Consider the following 12,488-nt stretch of genomic DNA (forward strand, 5'->3'; position numbering starts at 1 on the left):
GTTAAATTGCTGAAGTATCTTACTTTTTTCTTAGTTTCTCAGGGTTACAAGATCATGGTTAGAGATTGTGTAGTGCTATGTTCTTAGTTTTATACATATAATATTTCATATATTTCTTTTAAATCACTGGGTGTTAGGGTTGACCCACAGATGTCAGTTCTATGGGAGATGCTCACCTGGGTCTTGAGTTGAGTGGCACTGGAGCTCCATAGTGTAATCTCTGACACTGATAATGCCAGTCACTCTTTACTGACAGTCAACAAGCTGGAAAATAAGACCTGTACAATACTAAAAACATTCATGTTAGTGGATTGCTTCTTTTTTAAATTCTCAGTTGACCTCTTAGTGACTTAGCAAGTTTTCTATAAAGTAGCCTTTTTTCCACTATATTTATGACACCTGCTCTAACTAATGAATTTAAATCATGTTCAGGGATGTTGAATAAAAATCCTATTAAGTTTCAAAGTCATTTTCATAAATTTTTTTTTCTTAATCTTAGATGTTTTTTTATACCTGGTGGCGTTGTGTAATGCTAACACAGATGACCTACTGTCTTAGAATTCTTACGTGGAAAATTATTCTTAGCTTTGATTAATTATCTTTAATGGTTCCGAGCCTGTTTCTTTTATATGACATGATATAATAAAACCACATGGAAAAATTCTTACATGATTTCTTCTTATACATTATGATCAGATAGAATGCTGGATTCTCTGCAATGTTAAAATTCATTAAAAGCCACACTTGAGAATGTGATAATGCTATTCCATTGCTTAGGGTATAATTTTTCTTTCTCACAAGTAATTATTATGAATTTTACTTTAAACCTAGAGTATACATTTCCCAGAACTGTCATTGATAGCTGTGCTGATGGAAAGATGTAATTTGGGAATTAACTATACAGCATAATGTGATGGTTCCCCTAATACTTTTTTTTTCCTGATACCATACATATAAGAATACTATGAGGTGAAACTTTTTGAAGTATTATATAAAGACAGGAATGTTGAGGAGAGAACATTTGTGGTTTAAATGAAAGAAGAGATTTTCATCTAAAGGTCTTAGATCTTTCTGAATAGCATCTGCCCCTCAAACTGATGCAGATACCTGCATTGGATTCCGTTTGATCATGCCATTCACTTTATTTTGCCCTTTGTGAATGAAGCCAGCTAAGTAAGCACTTATGCTGTGGTACTAATTTTTCCATGAAATCCTATGCCCTCCAAAATCAAATATAGCAAAACTGATGGTTTTTTTCTCATCTAAACACAAATCCCCAAGTATAAAATCTCGTAGCCAATAATATTTAATTACAGGTCCTTTTTTTTCCCCTTTCTTTTCACAGTCGTCTTACTCCCAGTTACTGGCAGCTACATGCCTTACAAAGCTTATATCACGCACAAACAACCCCCTACCATTGGAACAACGAATAGATATTCGTAAGTACAGAATTTTCTATTCTTTTTTCAAGAAATTAGCTTGTTTAGTGCTTGTTTGATAATACTCTGATATTCCTGAGCACACAAAATATTTACAATCTAGGTTTTTTTCCAGAACTTTGGGTTATGAAAGTGAGCTAGCCAGTTGCCAGTGAGTGAATTCTAATTCAGGTCAACCCATGTGTGTCAGAATGGAACCATGTTCTGTAAGATTTTCAGTAGAAGTGCAACATAATTACTTCCAGGAAAAGCCTAAGTCATCCCTTTTATTGTCAGAAGTTTCTTCCATTCACTCTTTATTGCCACTATAATAACTAAGAAAAACATGGTAAGGATTTTGAGTTCTATTCAGACCATATTATTTAAACCCCTGCGTGGCACAAATAGTTAAATGCACGTCTACTAGTCTTCTGCATCTTTTTTACCCTTAATACATCCTGCCCCTTTGAACCTATCCAGAGGCACCTCAAAAGGCAGTCCTGGCTGTATTCAGAAAGGTCACAGTATTAAAACTCCAATGGAGCAGATCTACTGTGCACACATGGGCTTGCCATGAGTTGGAATCAACTCAGTAGCAACTTACAACAACAACAGGGTATATTCAAGTCTACCATACTTTGTATTCTTCATTGTGAAAATAAAAGTCTGGATTAGAAAGCCCAGTAATGTAAATTCAAATTCCCATTTCTTAGCATAAGGAATAATGAGCATTTAGGATAAATAGTCTGAATTTACCATTTCTTATCCATTTAAAATATGTACACCCTTGTCTGTCAGAGCTTTCTATTATGTGAATTATTTTTGTTTTATAGGGAACTATGTGCTCAACTACCTTGCCACTCGGCCGAAATTGGCTACTTTTGTGACACAAGCACTCATTCAGTTATATGCCAGAATCACAAAACTGGGCTGGTTTGACTGTCAGAAGGATGACTATGTCTTCAGAAATGCAATCACAGATGTCACAAGATTTTTACAAGTACGATGTGTATATTTGACTTAATAGGCATGGAAGAAGTAAAATCTATATGGTTAATAATATACTCGGCTGTTTTTTAAAAATTACACAGTGGAATTATTGCTATATTCTCTTCTACATCTTTTTTACCCTTAATACATCCTAGCAGTGTTTGCATGTCAGCACAAACAAATCTTGCTTCATTCTTTCTTATGCATACATACTATAGTTGAGTGTTTAGTTTGTTTCTAGATTTTTTACTGTTAGCTAATTATTTGAGTGAATATTGTTATACTTTGAATCAGTGTGTTTTTAGGGTAAATTCTTAGCCTTGGAATTATTAAATCAAAGGTAACGGGGGTTTATGTGTGTGTGTGTGAGATCTCTCTCTCTCTCTCTCTCTCTCTTGCTTTATCTTTCTCTCTGTCTCCCTCTCTCTTTCTTTATCTCTGTCTCTCTCTCTTTTTCATTCTTTCTTCCTAGGATATTTCCAGATTACCCTCAAAAGAGTTGTACCATTTACATTTCCACCAACATTTGTAAGAGTGTCTGTTTCCATATACCTCAACCCTTGAAGCTATAAACTTTTTTAGTATCTTACTGTTTGTGTTATGAGTGAAACTGAACAAGATTTCATAGATTAATTTACTGCTTGTCTTTGTTTTTCTGTAAACTTCCTGTTTATATCTTATATATTTTTTGTGTTGGGTCCTTTGCCTTTTTTCTCTTTATGTATACAGTCTGTAAATTAAGTAACTCATTTTTTTAATGTATCTCTCAAATGTTATGTACTAGTGTATCTTTTCATAATGTTTATGGTATAATGCTTGTAGTATTTTTTAAAATATAAAAGTTTTAAATTTTGATGGAGTCAGACTTATTAGTCTTTCTTTATGGCAATTAGGTTTTATGTCGTGCAGAGCAACAGTTTTAAACTATGCTTACTTATTGCCTTGTCTAGGTAGTTTCGTTAGTGACACAGGAATCTATCATTCAAAAGACTGACCTCATCCCAAATACAGAACTCAAGCTACACATGCTAACTTCTCCCTTGTATTTTTCCACCAGGATAGTGTTGAATACTGCATCATTGGTGTCACAATTTTATCTCAGCTAACCAATGAAATTAATCAAGTAAGTGCTACAGCCTTCCTCATTGAAGTAAGTGCCATATTTTTTCTTAGTATTAGTGTTTTCTGCTGTGTGTGGGATGATCTTTTTTGGCAGTTGTGTGCTTCTGCGGTAAGTGATTAATGCCCTTTTGAAACAAGATAGGTCCATTGGGTTTTCCTCTGCAAGTATAATCTACTTCACTATCATTGCACCAGCCCCTTTCTGTCTCCAGAATTTTTTACCCTACCATCTCAGCTTTCCTTATTGGTATTAATTGTTCATTGGTAAGAGAGAAGAGCAAAGGTCCTTAGTCAAAACTATAATGAAATACTGCCTTTCTAATGAAAGAGAACATGTCCCAAAAAATGGATCATAAAAGTAGAATCAGCATCATTTGAGTGCCTTCTCTGCTCCTATGTACATTAATATGTATTTATAGTCATTTCAAATCAGTTCCCATGTGCTGTTATTAAGAATTTTGCTGGTAATCTTTTCAGAATGTATGAATATACATTATCACATACATTAAATACCAAATAATTCTTTAGTCATTGATGTCACAGATTACTACAGAGGAAATGCCACTGGCTTTCTAGTGCTCTGTCATTTACTTTCGTGTCCAGCTAAAATTTTGTAATTATTGAACGGGCCAATATTAATATTAGTTTTAAAACCTCACCCTTAAGTTGTCAGCATATTAATTACATTAGCATAACTGTTGCTGTTGCTCCTAATTATGCAGACATTTTTATTAACCCTGAGAAATTTTAACTGGGAGTTGGTATTATTTTAAATGCACTAGCTGATAGCCCATTAAGATCTGAAGTCCATATTTTACTCTTCATCACATGCAATCCCATTGTGTTCAGTTATTGTCAAAATCATAGTAGCATACACTTTTGAGTGATTACTATATACCAGGCACTATTTTATACATTTTCCTTATACTAACTAATTTTATTCTCAAATAATCCCATGAGATAGTTACTGTTGTTGTCTCCTTTCTGAATAAGCTATGGCACTTAAAGATTAAATATTTGCCTAAGATTTTAGTTAGTGAGCTACATTTTTTGAATTTGAATCCATGTAGTCATGTAGGAGCTCTGGTGGCATAGTGCCTAAGGTATTTGACTGCTAACCAAAAGGCTGGCGGTTCAAACCCACCAGCCACTCCTGGGAAGGAAGATTGGTCAATCTACTTCCGTAAAGATTGTTGTTGTTGTTGTTGCTGTTGTTGTTGTTATGTGCTGTCGAGTCAGCCCCGACTCATAGCGACCCCTCCTTGGGTTTCCAAGGCAGTATCACTACAGAAGTAGGATTGCCCAACCTTCCTTCTGAGGAGTGGCTGGTGGGTTTGAACTTCCAGCCTTCTGGTTAGCAGTCAAGTGCCTTAGGCACTGTGCTACCATAGCTCAGAGATACTGCCTCAGAAATCCAGGGAGGGGTCGCTATGAGTCAAATCGACTCACAGTGAGTCTGAGGTTTGGTTTGAGTCTTATTCCGAGCCTGTGCTCTTAACAACAAACTTGACTTTTAACCACTGTTACCTTTGTAGTGAAGTCCCTGGGTGTTATAAACAGTTAAGCACCTGGCTCCTAACCAGAAGATTAGTGGTATAAATCCACCCAGAGACAGATGCTCCAAAAGAAAGGCTTGGAGATCTATTTCTGAAAGATCACAGCCATTGGAAACCCTATGGAACTCAGTTCTGCTGTGCAGTACTTGGAGTTAGCATGAGTCAGAATCAGCTGTTTTGTTTTTGTTTACCTTAGTAGTAGGAGAGCATGCATTTATTAAATACAGAGGTCATGAGGTTAATATTCTCCCCTTTGAGGCCTGGCCCCACAAAGTATATCAGTGTTGATATTTAAGAAAAACATTTTTTCAGAATTTTACTTTGCCTTCTTAAGAAAATGATGAACTTATGTCTAACATGTCATTAATCTCTGTATCATGAGCATTGTAACAGATTATATATGCTACATGATATATAATCCAGCAATGCCTTATATCCAAGTCAGTTATGACAACGCAGGAACATTAAAGCTAGAATTGGGATATTTTGAGCCTTTGTATAACTTAATGTTCTGCTGTGTTTTTGGTTGTCAGATTTAAATTAGAAAGGATATTTCTCTTACTCATTCCTCTTTGAACTTAAAAATAAAATCAAGGCATGCCTGTAACATGGTTGTCTGTCAGAAATCTTGCTGCATTACTCTTAATGTGGCAAAAGCAAAATGAGCTCCTCTTGGATGAATTGATCAGTAAATAGAAGGGATTTAACCTTTGCAACCTTAAAATTCTTTCTATTTCATTACTGAGCACCTACAGTGTGTCAGAACTAGCGAATATACTAAAGTAAGATATTAAGTCTTTCACAAAAAAAAAAATTATAGTTTAGTTGAAAAGACAAGAAAGGAGGAATAAGCGAGAGAGCAGTATATCATTTAAATTAAGTCCTCACTTCTGTGTTATAGACTGTATATTGACTAACTCAGAAAAGGAAAATGAGTTACAGGCTGTTGACATTTATCTTAAGCTCCTGGCTGTTGGTTAATGTCCATTTTGGCAGTTCTGCAGTAACTTCAGCCCTGAATGGTTTGTTCACTAAAGCCCAAACCCTGCTATTCTGTCTGTTTTTCTGACTAAACCACAATACAACATGACAGCAATTACTAGCAATATCTGCTAACAGTTTGGATGTTTTACCTACCTGAGTGCAGAGGGGAGCAAAAATCTGCAATGGAAATCCTCATCCCTCCTCCTTTTCCCCTCTGTAAGCCACAGGGAAGTGATACCCTGGTTAACTATTAGCAACTTATTATGCACTGTACTCTCTCCCCATATATGGTTTAACAATAGTTTAAATGTTTAAAATGTGTTAAATAGTGTTGCTTCTAATTTATTTGAAGTCTATCTGAAAATTTTTTTTCTCTATAATTAATCATAAAACTTGCTTTGGTTTATTCTTTTTCTGCACAGGCAGACACCACCCATCCTTTGACCAAGCACAGAAAAATAGCCTCTTCTTTCCGAGATTCATCATTATTTGATATCTTCACACTTTCCTGCAATTTACTAAAACAGGTGAGATCTTAGGTTGGCTCATGCTCCCAGGATCCTTTGAAAGGATAAGAAGGATTAGACCATGTCAGCTCTTTAATCACCATCATCTTTCACATAATACCTATCTCTGAAGTGTTAGAGAAACTTCCCAGAAAAATCACTGAAGGTAGAGAAGGAGTTGTGATTTCCCTATTTTAGATCTGTTCCCTTAGGTCAAGAGCAGCAAGTGAGCACTTACCCCATATTTCTGTCTTAAAGGAATCCAGTTTACCACAAAGTTTGAAATTTTGTTGTTTGTTTTTTTTATAGCCACATAAAATCTTCCTATACAGAGTGAAAGTAAGTTAATTTTATGGTGTTTGGATTCTTAGTGCTCTGAAAGCAGGTTCAGACTACATTGTTAGCATACAAAAACTAGGCTGGCTTCCCTGTCCCCTGCTGAGTTAAAAGCAGCAAATAAACAAGCAACATCTGTAAGGAAAAGTAGATTTTCAGTTTTTAACATCCATTTAGGTTTAATAACCTGAAGGGGTAGACAGTATCACATAAGGAAATTACCTGTTTTAAAATAGAAGGTTGTTGTTTCAGTCTATTCATTGATAGAGTTGGACTAAGAAAGAAATGTTAACATAAGAGTCCTACACATTTATTACAATGTTTAGATGCTTTGTCCCTGTGGAAGGCTAAGTGGGATCTGTAAGTATTAGCCCCCAGCTTTTTGTTCACTTTTGGTTTTTTGTTGTCACTTTCCAGTTTGTCTCAGTTTTAGTTTTAGAAGCAAGTTTGGATTCTTTCTGCTGTCCCAGTTAATGATACCTACTATCTTTTTGCTCAGTTATGTACCTCAGCTCTCCCAAACAATTCTCAGGCTGGGCAAACTACCTGACAAAGGTTATTCTCACCTGTGGAGGAAAAGCTTTTGAGAAAACTTAGGATTGAACCCTCATCACTAATACTATCTAAAACTGTTATTTTATATTAGCCAACCAGTCATTGAGACCATGACTAGTCCAACCTTTGAATCTAAGATCATGGCAGCTATGATCAGTCTTAAGTATTATATTAAGATGTAATCAGGTTCTCTGCAAATGAATAAATAAAATTCAGTTGTGATTTTGTTTTAATTGTGGTGTGAAAGATTTTTATTTGTGGTAGGGATGGTGGTGTTAAAAAGAGGAAGGAAGGTGGGGTAGTGTGTAGGAGTTACTCAAAATTATCTCCCAGAGTTTAATCTTTACCCTGTCTGGAAATAACTAGGATTTTACAAGCATATGAACCCACAGGCATCCCATATTGCCTCAGAATTCCCTGTGGCCATTGTGTCTACAACATATAAAAAGTGTAGTTAAAAAGGGAGTTTCTTTGAATATCAGCTTCACGTTTTTAAATATGATTTAATGTTGTCTAGCTCACCTTCTCTGCAAAGACATCCCTCTTTATAAGTTTCTTTAATAAGCATGTAAAATATCCCTTATTCTTTAAGGAAAGACTTCTCTGAGTCCCTTTTTATCACCTGTTACCCCTTAGAAGCCCCAACTTATTCTTCGAGTCCTAACTAAACTAACAGGTGAGTAATCTCAGTTTCCTTTTATCAGACATTTATTATACATCACTGGACCCTTTCCACCCCCTGAATTGTCAAAATTCTTTTCCCTCTTCATTTTCTTTCTTGATTCTTGACAGAATTTATTAGGAGCAGGTGACTTAAGCAATCTACAAAATGTATGGCTGGCTAACTAGTGACCTTTGCTGTAATAATAAATGAGGAACCAGTTCTTTTCATAGTGAAGTTAAGGAGATAGAAATGTGGCATCACTTGGGGAAAAAACAGCACTTTACTGCATTGAAATACAGCCTCCTTTTTCTGGTTTAACAGCCTCCTTATGAGTCTGGGAGCAAGCTTGGAAAAGAGAAGTGATTATTTAGGGCTTATTATATGGTCATTTTTACAGGCTTCAGGAAAGAATCTAAACTTGAATGATGAAAGTCAGCATGGCTTGCTCATGCAACTGCTCAAACTCACTCATAACTGCTTAAACTTTGATTTCATTGGCACGTCTACTGATGAGTCCTCAGATGACCTGTGTACAGTACAGATTCCCACCAGCTGGAGATCAGGTAACAGAGAATTCCACCACCTAAACCTACCTACTACTAGTGCCTAAGGCATTTGACTGCCCACCAGAAGGCTGGTGGTTCAAACCCACCAGCCACTCCTCAGAAGGAAGGTTGGGCAATCCTACTTCCGTAGTGATACTGCCTCGGAAACCCAAGGAGAGGTCGCTATGAGTCGGGGCCGACTCGACAGCAAATAACAATAACAACATACCAAACCACCAAACGCACTGCTATTGAGTCAATTCCAACTCATAGCAACCCTGTGGGACAGAGCATAACTGGCTTGTATGGTTTCCACGGCTGTAAATATTTAAGGAAGTATCTCTCCCACAGAGCAGCTGGTGGGGTTGAACCACCAACCTTTTGGTTAGCAGCCAAACGCCTTAACCACTGTGCCACTAGAGCTCCTTCTGGTATCTATAGGATGATCTCAATAACCCCTTAATAATGCCTTGTTTTACTTTAAAATTTAGAATTTTAGCATCATCTTTATAAAGGTGGAAGCAGTTATCAGAGAAACCTTTCCAATTTCCCCTAGCATGGGAGAACTCTTAATTACTGATTACTAACTGATACATATTTGACTTTCTTGCATTAATCAGCCTAGAGACTTCTGTTGTCTCTTACTCATTTGGGGTAATGTCTATCTTTGAAAACAAAATTAAATAAAAGAACTTGTGCTTGTGTTTGTGTTTGTAGGGTTAAAAATTCCTGCTATCAACATAGTCCTAATTGTCTTCAGTTCCCTCAGAGTCAAAAGAATGAATCTGGTTCTTAGAGGAACTAAAAGCTAGTGCTTTTAAAAACAGAATGGGGAGGGGGACCATTCAATCGGAAAAGTAAGCAGAAGAACATGTTCCCTGATATACAGAGCTAGAAGTGTGCAGACATACCCAATAAAGTTCTGACTTCTGTCTTTGTTTCAGCATTCTTGGATTCTTCAACACTGCAGCTGTTTTTTGACCTGTATCATTCCATCCCTCCTTCATTTTCACCCCTGGTGAGTCAGGACCACCATTGCTAAAGCAAACCTATATTTAGAAAGTACCAATGGTGAATAAGACTTGTGTTCATTTTCTTCTACAGAATCATGGAAGAAATACGAGGGTTAGTTATCTATCCTTTTGAGGTTAAGCTTATACCCTGAAAGTTTCTACTATAAAATCATAACTTGCTGTTTTTAAATTATCTCTGTCTAAGGGACAGTTGGCACAGATATTCAAGCTCTTTTGGTCTCATACCATATATGACTTTATACTATGCCTCAAATTGCCACAAGCTAGGGTGTGGGAATTCACTTGATACTGCCTGGTTGAACCTTTAAGATTGTCCTGACCGAGAAACTTTTGGAAAATCCCTCAGGCATGTGCTACAAAAGTGATAAATAAAAGTTGTAATGGAAAGGCAGATTTACACTCTTATTCAGTATACTTTGAAAGGAATGGTACCTGTCTCCTTTATAGAAATAAATAATTTACCTCCTCAAATTCCCAGAGTTTATTCAAGTTCTAAAATGGTGGTCTAAAATACTGTTGTACACAAAGAAAATACAGTAAAGTAATGGGCTGTTTCGCATTGTGTTTCTGCAGTAGACAACTTTCCAGGTCACTGTAGTACTTTCCTAAATGAAAGTAGACCTTGACTTTAGCAGAAACATGATTGCATTGTAGTTGTTTGTATCATTAAGGTTACTACAGGGAAAGGTGGGACGTACAAGAGGGATAATTAATAAAAGGACTTTTGCAAAGGTGTGGACAGAATTAGGAAATCCAGTAACAGATATGTGGGGCTAACAAAAGTAGAAAACTAGCAATAGTGGGGAGCCTCAAGGGGGAAGGGAAGACAACCCAGGCGAGAGCTGAAACTGCCTTTAGGAGAAGGATGTACAACAGGAGGGGTGGCAATCAGTAGAGACAGACATTCATCACTGCCAGCCCATCGCCCAGCCAGGGTAGAGAGAAAGTTCTTTCTTTCTAATGTCTCATCTCCTGGTACTTTCCATTGGTTGAAGCCAACTCAAAACTGAAGGGCAAGGGAACTGGTTGTTATAATCCATAGACATCAGCCTCCCAGGGAACAGAGCAGTGTGAAAAAGGGTAAAAGTAGATCTGAAGGGGCAAATGAGAATATAGCTAGCACAGGGGGGAAGGGGTAAAATGTTTGCTGTGTAAAAGCTGTTTTTTTTTGTTTTTGTTTTTGTTTTGTTTTTCCCAGGGCAGAGATCTGACTTGGTTATTTCATTACAGAATTTAGTAGCAAAGCCTGATTAGGTAAAAGGCATTAATAAAATAGGGAAGAAAAAAAAAAAAACTTAGATCTTTAAGCAGAAATCTAAAGTATTTAAACTATTAATTGCTTGGTATTTTCAACCTTTAAATGTATGTCTTAACAAGAATCAAGCCATTGGGGTGGTCACAGAATAATAGCTAAATATATTTTCAAACTGTTACTTTAATTAGCTGCTATGATCAACTTGTATCTAAGGCTTTTTTTTTTTTTTTAAGCTGTTTCAGATACCCTAAGCTATCCTACTGATTTTTCTTATTATAATGGTAGCAGGGGTGGAACAGAATTAGTGAAACATTAAAAGAAGAGAATATTATAGGAGAGGAAAGGGTCTGGTGAAATTATCTGTACCATCATTTTAATCAGTTTCTTTGTGTTATGTCCCCACTTTTAGGTATTATCCTGCTTAGTACAGATTGCCTCAGTCCGAAGATCCCTGTTTAACAATGCAGAGAGGGCCAAGTTTCTCTCTCACCTTGTCGATGGTGTTAAACGAATACTGGAAAATCCACAGGTAAAATATGACTGTGTATATGTAGGATTAGTACATACTTATAGAGGGTCTTTGGTGGTGCAATGGTTAAGCACTTGGCTGCTAAGCAGAAGGTTGGCAATTCAGACCCAACCAGCAGCTCCATGGGAAAAAGACCTAGCTATCTGTGAGGCAGCTCTGCTCTGTCACATGGGGTCACTGAGTCAGGATCAACTGGATGGCACCCAGCAACAACAAAAACAACTAACCAAAAGATTGGCAGTAAGTAATGCCTGGCAATCTGTTTCCAAAAGGTCACAGCCTTGAAAATACTGTAGATCAGGTTTACTCTGCACCCATGGAGTCGCCAGGAGTCAAAGTGGACTCGAAGGCAACAAACAACATACGCGTGAACGAGAGGGATTATACTAGAAAGAGATCATTCTAGAGGCCACACTTAGTAGAAATCCCAGAAAACAGTTACAGTCTGTCCGTAGGAAGATTTATGTGAATCATTTGTAGACAAATTCTGGGAGTATATGCCCAGAAGAGGAGCTTGTATCCTCCAGCCTCAGTAATGCACAAATTTTAGGAAGTGATCCCTTTGATAATAGCAAAATAAGGATGGACCTAGTCATGTTTTCCCACGAAATTAAGAATCTAAAGTTTGTTTTTTGTTTTCATTTCCATTTTTAAAAAATATACATCTTTAATCTGAGTAGATAAGGGCTGCCTTTAGCTGGAAAGGAAGACTTTTCTCTTTCAAATATTCATTCCATAACTTGGTTGACCTTTTCATCTCCAAGATTCAGCCAACACCTACTTTTTTTTAAAGGACCACCTTCCCAATGCTAGGAAATATTATAAAAGCAGTTTAATTTTAAATGTATCCAGTGTTTATCCTTCTGCAGAGTTCAGTTAACAAATTGTATCATGTGTCAGGCACTAACCTTGGCAAAGGGGATAGCAGTGAACAAAGGCTCTGTCCTTATATCCTAATAGGTGAAGACACATATAAAGAAACATATAATTAAAT

General features: G+C 36.7%; 1 protein-coding gene across 1 annotated transcript in view; it reads left to right on the forward strand.

Moving 5' to 3' along the window:
* XPO7 (exportin 7) overlaps positions 1-12,488 on the forward strand; it is a 38,124-nt gene that overhangs the window by 1,846 nt on the left and 23,790 nt on the right. The window contains exons 3-9 of the mRNA XM_042782303.1: positions 1,346-1,439; positions 2,252-2,418; positions 3,466-3,558; positions 6,493-6,597; positions 8,529-8,694; positions 9,621-9,694; positions 11,375-11,494. Coding sequence (XP_042638237.1) covers positions 1,346-1,439; positions 2,252-2,418; positions 3,466-3,558; positions 6,493-6,597; positions 8,529-8,694; positions 9,621-9,694; positions 11,375-11,494 — 819 coding nt within the window. The remainder of the gene's footprint in view (positions 1-1,345; positions 1,440-2,251; positions 2,419-3,465; positions 3,559-6,492; positions 6,598-8,528; positions 8,695-9,620; positions 9,695-11,374; positions 11,495-12,488) is intronic.

This window comes from Orycteropus afer, unplaced genomic scaffold, assembly GCF_000298275.1.
Source record: "Orycteropus afer afer isolate SDZICR_OR568_19922 unplaced genomic scaffold, OryAfe1.0 scaffold00289, whole genome shotgun sequence".
Lineage (NCBI taxonomy): Eukaryota > Metazoa > Chordata > Mammalia > Tubulidentata > Orycteropodidae > Orycteropus > Orycteropus afer.